Below are 12,338 nucleotides of genomic sequence, written 5' to 3' on the forward strand. Positions count from 1 at the left end.
GCCATTGATTATGCTCATTCTGTATTTTTGTTTGCTGTGGCTTCTGTGGGATGTTGCTTTGATCTCTCCCTCTCTTGTTTTCTCCTGCAAAATCCAGGACCAGGGCGGCCAGGTCCAAGTAGGATTTATGATCACCTCTTGTCACTCGTCTCTGAAGAAAACAAGTCATCGTGTCTGATTGATAGGGATGAAGTCAGCTCTGGAGGAGGTTTTACCTGCTTGTGAAGTTTGTGTTGGGGAACAGCTGTGGGACTTGTCTTTTCTGGGTTAGTTTGGGCTCCAAGGGGCCCTGGGGCCTGGCTCCGGGTTTTCATGTCTGTGGTTTCACAACTGTCTTTCTGTCCCCTGTGCAGCCACCGTGGGCTGGGCTGGCAGGAGTCAGCCTCTGCTCCTCCCCAGGGAAGGGGTCCCCTCTGTGGGCCTCCCGCTGCTCCGTGCCGTGGCCCCTGTGATGCACGTCTCACTCCCTTCACCTTTCCCCCAATTCCCGTCACTGTAAAGTGAAGTCACAGCACCTCCCGTGGAGGAACAGGGTAGGGATCAAGTGAGGACAGGTGTCATCAACCACTTCCCAGAAATGCTGTTTTGTGTCTTCGAGTTCAAAGTCAACAAACATTGAGGACCCACTATGTGCAAGAGCCGCACAAGGCATGACCATGGGCGCCTAGAACAGAGTAGGTCACTGCACAGCTCATGGTCTCAGTTCCAGCTGGAGATGTAGAGGCCGAAGCTGCACAGACAGCAAGGCCTTTGGGTTCATTCAGGGGCACCTGGCTCGCCAGCACATTCAAGCCCCCCAGGCATGGTGGGTGAGGGTTACTAGGGCACCTGTTTTCGGGTCAGATCAGGACAAAGTGCGGGAATCAACCGGCCAGGCTCCTGCAGAGTCTCCGGGTTTGGGAGAGAAGCGCCAGCAGGAGGCTGTGCTCTGTGGCCGGCTTTGCAGGGGGGCTGCCGCCAGCCATTCACAGAGCAGTTCTCCTCAGCAGCCTCGCCCCTGTGGGTCAGCCGGTGCTCTGTCCTTCCCTGGTCCCTCCCGTGGGCCCAGCCCTGTGTCCGCTCACCCCGGGGAGGACAGGAAGAGGTGGCCCAGGCTGGTCCTGGCTCCATTCTCTGGGGGGATGACTCCCCCAAAGTGAGGGAACACCCAGGCTGGGTGTGACGAGGAGGATGGACGGCTATGGGGGCTGGAACCGTCTGTGAGGAAGAGATGGAGCCCAAGGATGGAGACAATTGGATGCTGGAGTGACGGAGGGAAAGAGTCATTCTTATTGCCTTGTGTTAGGAAGGTCATCACGCTGCTCTTAGAGGAAACATGTGTGTTGGGGACGTTAAAATCTCACACCCAACCCTTAACCTCTGCACCTCCAGGCAGTGGGCTGTGAGAGAACCTGGCTCTGTGTGTATAAAGCCTCGTACTCGGCTTGGTAGGATTCCAATCCCTTTCAGGCACCGTATGGATTTATACAATCCGTACAGACCTCACTGTTCTCTGTGTTTGAGGGCTGAAGAAACCAAAGCTCAGGGAGATGAGGGTATGGGCCCAAGGTCACAGAGCCAATAACCAGCGGCCCAGGAGTCGAACCCAAGCAGTCTGAAGCCCTGTGCTGGGGTGTCTGGCTACAGAGAGGACCACGCAAGCTCTGCAGGTCCTTACAAATACCCTCTTGTTCCCCAGGATTTGCTGTGAAACGAGACTAATAGCTCTACCCCCACTCAACCCTGCCACAGAATTTCAGAGCCCACCTGGGCACCAACCACCCACCCCTTTGGCCGTTCTTACCAGGAGGCTGTTTGTGAAGGGCGAGTTGGACTTTCACACAAAAGCTTTTCATTTCCCTTAAGAAAGACAGTGCTTTCAGACTGAGCCCTGGAGCCATTGATTCGGATAATTGGAGGTAGGAGGTATGTATCTGTGCGGAGAAATGCATGGGCCGAACAGGCTGCTAATGCTCCCTTTGGCAGGTGTATAGAATATTGACAAAGGAAATTCAAATGGTGCTGCACTTATTCGCTGGGCTGCTTGGGAAAAGGGAGACTGGTTTTGGAACAGAGCATAAATACCATCACAGGTGTCCTCAAATACTGATTCTGTGCAGGGTCCTCTATACTATAGGGTGCACGTAGTAGGGGCGCAGGTCGAAGCGGAACTGCCTGTCGGCATTGCATCTGCTGCATTCTAGTGGCGAGACCCTGGGAACACGCCAGTGACTTCTGGGTCACAATTCCTTTTGCAAAGTGTTTTTCGTGAGGTTGTTTACACAAATGTCATACCATACAGATGCTCGTTCGCTTAACAGTATGTTTTAGCGACCTCTCAATGTCAGCACGTTTGTGCTATGTGTCACTTATGTGTGTAGTCTATGTGTGTCATCTGTGCTGTGGCCAAAACGTGGCATAAAGTACCACAGCTGGCGGCGGCCCGTGTGACACGCTGCTCCTGTTAGTGGAGATGTGCACACTTCCAGTCGCAGTTACTGACAGGGCCTCTGTGTGCAGCGTGGGCAAGCATTTCCCTGGTGCAGACTCAGCAGGGGGCTTGCTGAACTGGAGGAAATGGACCTTTTGTATTTTAAGGAGGCTGCTAACCCCCCTGCCCTCCGGCCCCTGGGACCAAGTATGTCCTTCCTCCGTCTGCAGCAGTTCTGGTGGATCTTCACTTGGCCAATCTGGTGAATCACAGCCTGGCTTTCATTTGCGCGTCCCCGATTGCTCACGAGGCTGAACGTAATTCCATAGACACCACGGAAGGAGGAGATTGACGGTTCCGGGAAGACCCATCCTGGGCTGGTCCAGGAGCGATGCCCCCGGGACCCGCGTGGGTGGTGCAGGATGAGGAGGGCGTCCGACACGGAGAACAGTAGTGTCACCCAGCCAACCAGACACAGGCCTGAACCGAAGGCCTCCTCAGCGCCTGGGGTCCCTCTAACTGGGGGTCCCTCACTCTCAGAACTGTCATTATCTGAACCTGGGAGCTTGAGTGGCGAGGATTATAGCCTTTTGGCTGCAATTTGTTTTAGTTGTCTATTGTTCCATAACAAATTACCCCAAATGTAACGTTAAAACAACAGCACTCCCTGGTTTGCTCATGTTCTGTGATTTGGGGAAGGCTCAATGGTGCAGTCATGAATTGTCTGATGAGGCTGGAGCATTCAAGAAGGCTTCTTCATTCACAGGCCTGGAGTCTGGGCTGGCTGGCTGAACCAGCTGGGGCCTGTGTGTGTGTGGTGGTGTTGGGGAGGCACAGATATCTCTCTGGGGCCCCTCCAAACAGCATGGCTCAGCCCTGCCCAGGGGCCCCTGTGGGCATGTGGCTGCCCATGTAGGCAGAGTTGGGACCGGGAGAAACTGGGGGCTGCCTCTAGCCAAAGTAGGGGTCCCGCCTACTGGGAAAAGAATGGTGGGTTTGTGGAGAAGGAAGAGATATTACCCTGACCTCACAGCCCAACTCATTGTCCCGCTCTCCCCTTCAAAGCCCTGTTCACATTTGGGCTCCTTGGAGAAGGCCGATGAGACAGCCAGAGGTAAGGAAGCATTGCACACACACTGTCGTGGGCTGAATGCTTGTGTCCCCCCGGCCCCCCAATCAGTATGTCAAAGTCCTCACCCCCATGTGATGGAATTAGGAGATGGGCCTTTGGGAGGAGCTTAGACTTGGATGAGGCCGTGAGGAGGAGGCCCTCCTCGTGGGGTTTTTGTCCTGTGTATCTGCTCATATCACACCCAGCGCGGTGGTCCTCAATGCGACGCACACAGACTCCACAGAGCGCCCGGAGAGCCCCGGGAAAGGTTCCTCTGTTTATTTCCAGTTGGAATCTTCAGCGATTCTCGGAGCTTTTACTTGGAAAGGCTTTCGTGGGGCAGCTTGGAGCCCACACCATGGCCACTCAGCAAACGTCAGCTGGGAAAGGCCACGTGCTTTCCACGAACGCTCCTCACCTCCAGGCTCAGCCTCCAGGAGAAAGGGCCTGGCCAGGCCAGCCACGGGCAGACGCCCTGGCCACGTCACTGGGTGCTCCCCTTCCCTCAGCAAGGCCCAGGACCGGCGGTGGCTCCTAACTGTCCGGAGACTAAGTCCAAACTCCTCCTCTGCTCCTGCAGGGGGGTCAGCCTGCAGGGCGGCGTCCCTCTTGGCAGGGGACGCAGCCTGTGCAGAAGCGTGGCAGTGTGACCTGGCGTGGCCAACTGCGCTTACTGAGCGAGGATGGGGAGCAAGTCTTCCCAAGTCATCCGGGACTTCCTTATCTCCTGCCCTGACCACGAAACTCCAGGAGCACCCCCTGCGCTAGAAGAACGAAAATACCCCCTTGGAGGGGCAGTGCCCTTCTGAGATGAGGACCACTGGTGGGAATGGAACCGGCAGGCCCAGGCCGGGTGGGGCTGGATGCATGGAGGAGTCGGGGGAAGGGGGGGAGGGGGAAACGGGGATGGAGGGGTGAGAAGGATCCGAGCAGGACTGTGAGCCAGGGAAGGGGCTGTGCCTGGGTCCTGTGTCCTGCCCATGGGGTCCTCCCACTCCCAGAACAGAGCCATGGCCTATCAGCCTCCCCAGGGCTGGGCAAGAGGCCTTTCCTCTCCTCTCCACCCCACTCCTTCCTCACCTTCAACCCCCCCCCCCCCCCCCCCCCCCCCCGCACCACTACTGCTGACACTGGGTGTCAGAGAGGGCTCTGTGTGTAGGACACGCATGGCAAGCTGGCCGGAGCCCTGAGCCTTTGCCAGGACAATAGGGTGCCCTGGTTCTCAGCATGGTGAGACCTCTCTCCAGGAAAGCCTGCAGATGGACAGGGTATGTCCTCATGACAGGGAGGACTTGGCCTTCTAGGCCCTAAGAGTCCCCTTCCTGCTCCCGCCCCACCCCCCACCCCCCACCCCGCCACCCGACTTCCTTCATGTATGAGGTGTCCTGGCCTGGGATAGCCAGCCACTGGGCCAGAGCCACTGCCATTGACTGGCCTGGGGCAGAGGCCACTGGGTCCTGTCAGCTGTGGGGCCTGGACCCCCGCCTCTCCCAGGCCCTCCTGGAGTCAGGACTCCTGTCCCTACTCGAGAGGCAGCCTGGCCCTTCTCCTGGCGGGACAGGCGGCAGGGGCCACCCATTCGAGACTTTCCTGGGGGCTGGGCTCTTCCCCTGGTGTCCGGCTTTGCAGAAGCAGGGCTGGACTGGCATTGTTGATATGGTAGGTTGCCTAATGCAATTCCACCTTGACTTTGCATAGCCTTGCGTTTGCTTTTCGGAGTCCTGTCACATCAACCCATTCAATGCAGGGGAGAGGTCAACCCATTCAATGCAGCACCTCTCCCCAGGGCCTGGATCAGCCAAAGCCTTCCCGTCCCTAGATGTAAACGGTGTGTGTGTGGGGAGGGGAGGAGGGGCTTGGGAGGCCACTCAGAACTGCCAGTGGGCAGCCCTCATAGATAGCCCCCACCCCAACAGGAAGATGAGTGGGGGCCTCATGACCCCCATGGTCCCCCAATCCCCTCATCTGTGTGGACAGCGCAGAGGGAGACAGCCAGCAGGCATGTGCCTGGAGCGGCTTATTAGCATAACGGGCCCACAGGCATCTTGGAGGGAGCTGGCAGCTTAGCCAGCCTGCCAGTTGGAGTCATGCAAATTGCTGAATTTGGTTTTAATTTATTTGCAGATGAACATCCCTCCCCAGAGGTGGGAGGAGGGGGAGTGCACAATCTCGTTTTAATTATTTGTGGCGTTATTGACAGAGCCCTCTGAGCTGTGCACAGACCTCGGGGCAACTGATCTCGGGTGAGGCCCCCTTCTTTTTCGACTGTTCCTCACAATTACATCACAAGACATGGTCCAGGGCCCAGGCTGAGCCCCTGCCTCCCGCCCCTGCTGCAGGGCCCTCCCCTTGTCTCTGCTACTCTCTGCCTTAGGCCTTGTGAACAGAGCTTTGGTGAGAGCCCCTGAGCCCCGTCCTAGGAACCGGTGGAGGTGGCCAATGCAGAGGCGTGAGGTCCCCCAGGAGCCTCTTCACACTCACCCCTCACTGGGCCTGGAGGTCAGTCCAATCCTGTCGCTCCTCCCCTCCAGTGCCTGCAATGGCTCCCACCTCATGCAGAGAAAGAGCCCGGTCTCACAGCAGCCCACAAGGTTCTCTGTGCATGTGGACATGCGTGCACATGTGCGCACACAGTTCTACATGAAGAACACACTCACCACTCACACACATGCCTGCAGGCACATGTGTCCCCTGTGTGTGCACACACAGACCCTTGCATGAACAACACACACATCCAGATGTGTGCAGGCACCCACATCCTGCATGCACGCATGCACAGATGTCGCGTGAATAGCTCTCTCTCTCTCTCTCTCTCTCTCTCTCTCTCTCTCTCTCTCTCTCTCTCTCTCTCATACACATAGTCCTGGGAACTTGCCAGGCACTCTCCCAGCTCAGGGCCTTCACTCTGGCTGTGCCCTCTGCCCAGATACCTGCTTGGCTCCCTCTCTTAGCTCTTGCCTGAACTGTCACCTCATAGAGGCCCTTCCTAGCCACACTGCAGTGGACACTGGTGTGCCCCACCAAGGCAGCTGCCCCCTCCAGCAGACATTGCCCTTGCAGAATGAGGGCTACCTCCCCTGGATCATTTCTCTGCCTCTCCCTTTCCACTGCTGGGGCAGTCCGCAGCCACTGACGGACAGATGGACAGACAGAGGCAAAGGCATCGAGGGGGGTTGATGCCTTTCTGTCATGCGCCCCAGAGCTCCCTGGGGACCGGCCTGCAGCCAGGATCCTGCTGACACCACATCCATTCTGCCTGCAGGCCTGCCTTCCTTCCATTTACCACGTGCACGTATCCTGAGCCAGCCCTGCTCCGGGCTGGGTGGCAGGCTCACACTATGTAAACTGTGAACCCCATCGCTCGCCTACATCTTTTTCGTTTCCCGCTGGTCTTCCTGCTTTATTGTTCCTAACTTTTCATCTTCTAATATACCATTTTACTCATTTTTTCCTCCCAAACTTAGAAGGCAAAGTCCTACTTAAGAGACAGGGTTTTATCTGTTTTGTTCTCTCTGTTCACTACCTGCACACAGTAGGTGCTCATTAAACAGTGATCTAACGATCACCCACATTTTATAGACCCAGCATCTGAAAGCTCCTTCTTGCGTGTTAGAGCCAGGATTCAAAGCCAGGTCTGCCTGTCTGTTGACGGAGTTCTGTAGATCCATAAGCCGCCTTCCTGGCCCCTTCACCCTGCAGTAACAGCACCCACTTGGTAGGTGTGATGGCACAGTTAGCGTGGAACCCACACTCTCATGTACTTACTGTGTGGCCCTAGGCCTCAGCTCCCACCTCTATACAATGGAGACACTTTGAATCACTCGGCAATTATTTACTGAGCACCTAGCATGTGCCAGGCACTGTGCTAGGTGTTGGGGATGGCCACAGTCTTGCCATCGAGGAGCATGTGGTCTAGTGGGAAAGTCTCATGTAGCACAAACACTTCCAAATAATTAATTACCTGAGTATTAAATAAGCACAGCCTTGCCTGGCTTAGGGGAGATGTGAGCTCACCTCCGCATAGGGGCCCCAGTGTGAGTTAAGCGCCTTCTCCCTTATATACCTGCCCCCTGCAGCAGCTTCTCTGCTGGGTGAGGCTTGGCACAACCTCAACACCAAAAGGTGGCCAGAGCCAGAGATCTCTTTCCTATGGAGGCCTCGGGCACAGGCCCTCTCGCCACCTCTGCCTCAGCTTTCTGCCCTGCACTGCCCTCTAGTGACCACGAGGAGACATTGCCATCTCACATACCCCTTCTCCGCAGCCAGGACCGGAGACCCAGCTGATGTGGTAAGAGGAGGACTTGCCTGTTGCTGACCTCTGACACAAGACGCAGGGACCCCCAAGAGCACAGTGGAAGCAGTTTGGAAACACTGGGATTGTGCAGAAGGAGAGCAAACAGAGGCTGCCCTTTTCCCTGGGTGAGGGGTCCTGGCTCAAACCTCCCATCACTGCCCTTTCCTGCACACCTCGTCGGAAGCTGATCAGAGCTGGAACAAGGGCTGGAGGAGAGAAAGAGTCCGGGGTGTAGCAAGGACAGGTAGGTAGGAGGTCTCCACTGGTTCAGGGAGCCCGCGTGGTGGCTGTAGGACACGAGGCAACATCCAGTTGTGGAGGGATCTCATTTCGAGGGCCGAGGTTTCAATAGGGCAGAGGCACGGCTACATTTGTCTGGGAGGCTGCTCGGTGGACGATGGACCGGGGTTGGGACTTTGGGAATGGACAGCCCAGTGAGGGGCCCACGCTACATTCAGAGAGCACGAGGGCCTTTGTGTGGGCCAGGCTTGGTGGAGAAAGGCTGACACCCCTCCCGCATCCCAGAGCGGACATGCCAAGCCCAGTGCCATGAGCCAGCTGGAATGTGAGCTGACTGGCCGTGTGGGCAAGGAGGGTCTTAAGACCTGAACCTCATAAAGGTTCTTCTAGGGTCATGACCCTAGGCCTTCCCAAAGGTCTGAGAGCCCGTGCTCTTGGCCAAGCAGCTGACTCCCTCCCGGGCTGGCCTGGTTTAGCTGACCCCTCTCTGAGGCTCCATGGTCAGCCAGGTCCATGGCAACCTGGCCTCACAGGGACCCTGGGGAAGCCGCCTCAGAATCTCTATTCCTCTCCACTGATGACCAGATGGTAGAACCTTTCCTCCTTCCTTCCTTCCCTTCTCCTCTCTCCCCTCCCTCCCTCCCTCCCTCCCTCCCTCCCTCCCTCCCTCCCTCCCTTCCTTCCTTCCTTCCTTCCTTCCTTCCTTCCTTCCTTCCTTCCTTCCTTCCTTCCTATCTGCCTCCCTGCCAGGCATATCTATCTATCTATCTATCTATCTATCTATCTATCTATCTATCATCTATCTATCTATCATCTCTTTCCTTTTCCCTCTATCGTCTATATCTGCTGTGACTACATTACATGTAGTGGCCTGGACCCACCACCCAACCTGGTCCTCAGATACAGTCAAGACTTATGTGTGCTTCTCCCTATTCTTTCCCTCCTGCCACTTGATGTAATCACTAATATGAATTTTATACTTACCATTCCCTTGTTTTTAAAAATACTTTTTATCACATAATTTTAGTCATGTATGAACTTTGTAACAGAGTAATTTGCTCTGTGTTATCTTGTAGGATTTGCTTTTCATCAGTCAATATAAGATAGCTGCAATGCAGGGAGGAGAGAGAAGATGTGTAGAGGTTATAACGTGATCTGTGGTGTTACAGTGATTTCCTCAGGAGTCTGAGGAGTGTGGTATGCTTGCTTCCCACGTGTGATTGCAAGGGGATTTTATTGTATTATTATTTAAATTTTTTATTGATTTCAGAGAGGAAGAGAGAGAGAGAGAGAGAGAGAGAGAGAGAGAAACATCAATGATGATAGAGAATTATTGATCTGCTGCCTCCTGCACACCCCACACTGGGGATTGAGCCCGCAACTCTGGCATGTGCCCCAACCAGTAATCTAACGGTGACCTCCTGGTTCATAGGTCAGTACTCAGCTACTGAGCCAGGCCAGCCAGGCTGCAAGGGGATTTTAGACGAATGCATAACTTTCCACTTAGGTGTGTGTTTTAATGTGTGTTAGAGATTTAACAAGCACACCCAGCATGTGGTTTTGTGAATATTACTGCCTGGAAGCACTTTCCTTTTAAAATAAACTTAAAAATATGTCTGTCGGTTAAAAAAATCCATAAGTGACAGTAGGTATTATGGGCTCAATTGTGTCCCTCCAAATCCACATGTTGAAGCCCTAAACTGCTATCTCAGAGAGTGGCTGCATATGAAAACAGAACCTTTAATGTGGCCAATAAGTTAAAATGAGATCATTAGGCTGGGTCCGAATCCAATATGTCTGGTGTTCTTTAAAATTTTTCCCCCCTATTTTTACTGATTTCAGAGAGAGGAAGAGAGAGGGAGAGAAAGATAGAAACATCAATGATGAGAGAGAATCATTAATTGGCTGCCTCCTGCATGGCCCCTACGGGGGATCGAGCCCACAACTCCGGCATGTGTGCCCTGACCAGAAATCAAACCGTGACCTCCTGCTTCAAAGGTTGATGCTCAGTCACTGAGCCACACTGGCCAGGCTGGTGTCCTTGTAAGAAGGAGAGGTAAGGACACAGACAAGCACAGAGGGAAGACCATGTGAGGACATAGGGAGAGGACATAGGGGAGAGGCCTCAGAAGGTTCCAAACTTGCTGACACCTTGACTTTGGACCCTTACTCTCTGGAATTGTGAGGACGTACCTTTCTGTTGCCCGAGCCTCTCCTTCTGCTGTACTTGTCCAGCAGCACCAGCACACTCATCCACTAGGTGATGGGCAGATAGGGCACCTCAAGTCACTGGGTTGGAGGGCGTTGGTACTGGGCAAAGGCGTGGGTTTGGCTGGAATCCAGCTTTGCCAGTTCCTAGCTGTGCGACCTACAGCAACATCAAAAGCTTTTTGAATCTCAGTGTCTCATTTTGAAGAAGGGAACCAGTAGCAAGCACCTGCCTGGAAGTTGTAGGATTAAAGATGTGGTAACAATGTAGGTAAAATGCTTCGTGCTCAATAACGAACAGTCTCCTTAGGCCCTCAACCTTCCTAATGCCGCCCCCCTTTAATACCGTTCCTCATGTTGTGGTGACCCCCAACCATAAAATTATTTTCGTTGCTACTTCATAACTGTAATGTTGCTACTGTTATGAATCGTAATGTAAATATCTGATATGCAGGATGTATTTAGGCGACCCCTGTGAAAGGGTCGTTCGACCTCAAAAGAGGTCGCGACCCACAGGTTGAGAACCACTGCCTTAGGGGCAAGCAGGCCCCACGTCCGGGAGGGGCTTGTTCTTTCATTTCAGTGCTGAGTAGGCAGAGCCCTGGGCTTCTGTGCCCCTCGCGGTCCAGGCCAGCCAGGTCTGGGCCTCAGGTGACCCCAGGAGCCAGCTGTGGTGCTGCCAGTGACCTCTAGGCGCCACGTGGCTGCGGGTTTACTCCCCCAGGACCAAGGAGGCAGACACCCTCCCATTTCTCGTCTTGGGAAATGCAGACTCCGATTGGAGCAGTGACCTGTTCTAGGCCACCCGGATGGACAGGGCGGGGACCCCAGCCCGGAGTCCGTGGCCGGCCCCTGCACTGCCCCGGGCTTCTGTCTGTGGGCGGTGCCTCCCGCTCGCACGGGCGGGTTGGAAGGACGCCCCACCCCCGACGGCTCCAGGAAGGGGCGGAGTTTCCCGGCGCCTCGGACTCGTCGCCACGGCAACGCGGCCTTACTGGCCAACCGACCCGGGCCTGGGGCTGCGCGGCGGCCTCGTGGGCAGAGCCGGGCATGGACAGCCTCTTCGTGGAGGAGGTGGCCGCCTCCCTGGTCCGGGAGTTCCTCAGCAGAAAGGTACGTGGCGTCGCCTGCGCAGATCGGGCCAATCGCTGTCCTTTGGGGCGCACAGGGGCTCCCCTGCAACCTCGGCACCTTCGGGGCGGAGACGGCCCCCTGCCTGCTGCCGGCCTCAGAGATGCCCGGCAAAGCGACAAAGCGCCACTTTCCTGGCCGGAATGGGGGCTCTGCACTTCCCAGGACCCCTTTTTGTCACCTCCCGCTCGGACTGCAGCCGCTGGGCCTGGCCGGTCCCTCTGGGCTGAGGGTGGCCCAGGGGCGATGGCCCAGCGCCGGCCTCCATGGCGAACCCAGCCCGAGGCCTCTTTCTCGCCTGGAAAAACTGCGCCCCCAAAAGAGGGAGCCCCAGGAGCTCACAAAGTTCCCTCCAGTCCAACCCTGCAGTCACGTGCATCCACAGTTACGTCCTTGCTGTGGTTTGGTTTTCAGTTCTGCTGCCTGGTCCCAGGGGAGCTTTTGGAGGGCTGGGAGGTTGGGGGGGGCGGGGGGGGGGGACCTTAGCTCTCCCCTGCCCTGTCAGTGGAGCTGAGGGCGCCCCGGGAGAGAGGTGGCTGGGGTCATGGCGGATGAGAGCGCAGGGACAGCACCCATTACTCCTTCTACACAAAGTGACTGAAGGCTGGCCACCTGCCTGGTGTTTTGGGTCCCGGTGGTGTCCTGTTAGGCGGGTCGATGGGCCCTTGTCTGGGATTGAAACACACACACAAACAAAAGAAACAATGTATATTTATAAGTAAAAAGTATATTTGTACTGATCTCAGAGAGGAAGGGAGAGACAGAAATGTCAGCGATAAGAGAGAATCATTGATGGGCTGCCCCACACTAGGGATGGAGCCTGCAACCCAGGCATATGCTCTGATGGGAATCAAACCGTGACCTCCTGGTTCATAGGTCGTTGCTCAACCACTGAGCCCACTGCAGGCTGGGAAATAAACAGTGTTTTGAATGGAGGAAAGGGA

The 12,338-nt window shown here is 55.6% G+C and overlaps 1 protein-coding gene across 1 annotated transcript in view; it reads left to right on the plus strand.

Annotated features, from left to right (window-relative positions):
• The first annotated feature begins 11,266 nt into the window (after positions 1–11,266).
• MINDY4 (MINDY lysine 48 deubiquitinase 4) overlaps positions 11,267–12,338 on the plus strand; it is an 88,940-nt gene continuing 87,868 nt past the window's right edge. Inside the window, exon 1 of the mRNA XM_070424521.1 lies at positions 11,267–11,376. Coding sequence (XP_070280622.1) covers positions 11,314–11,376 — 63 coding nt within the window. The 5' untranslated portion in view covers positions 11,267–11,313. The remainder of the gene's footprint in view (positions 11,377–12,338) is intronic.

Source organism: Myotis yumanensis, unplaced genomic scaffold (assembly GCF_028538775.1).
Source record: "Myotis yumanensis isolate MYYU_CA2020_CCGP unplaced genomic scaffold, mMyoYum1.0.hap1 SCAF_9, whole genome shotgun sequence".
Classification (NCBI taxonomy): domain Eukaryota; kingdom Metazoa; phylum Chordata; class Mammalia; order Chiroptera; family Vespertilionidae; genus Myotis; species Myotis yumanensis.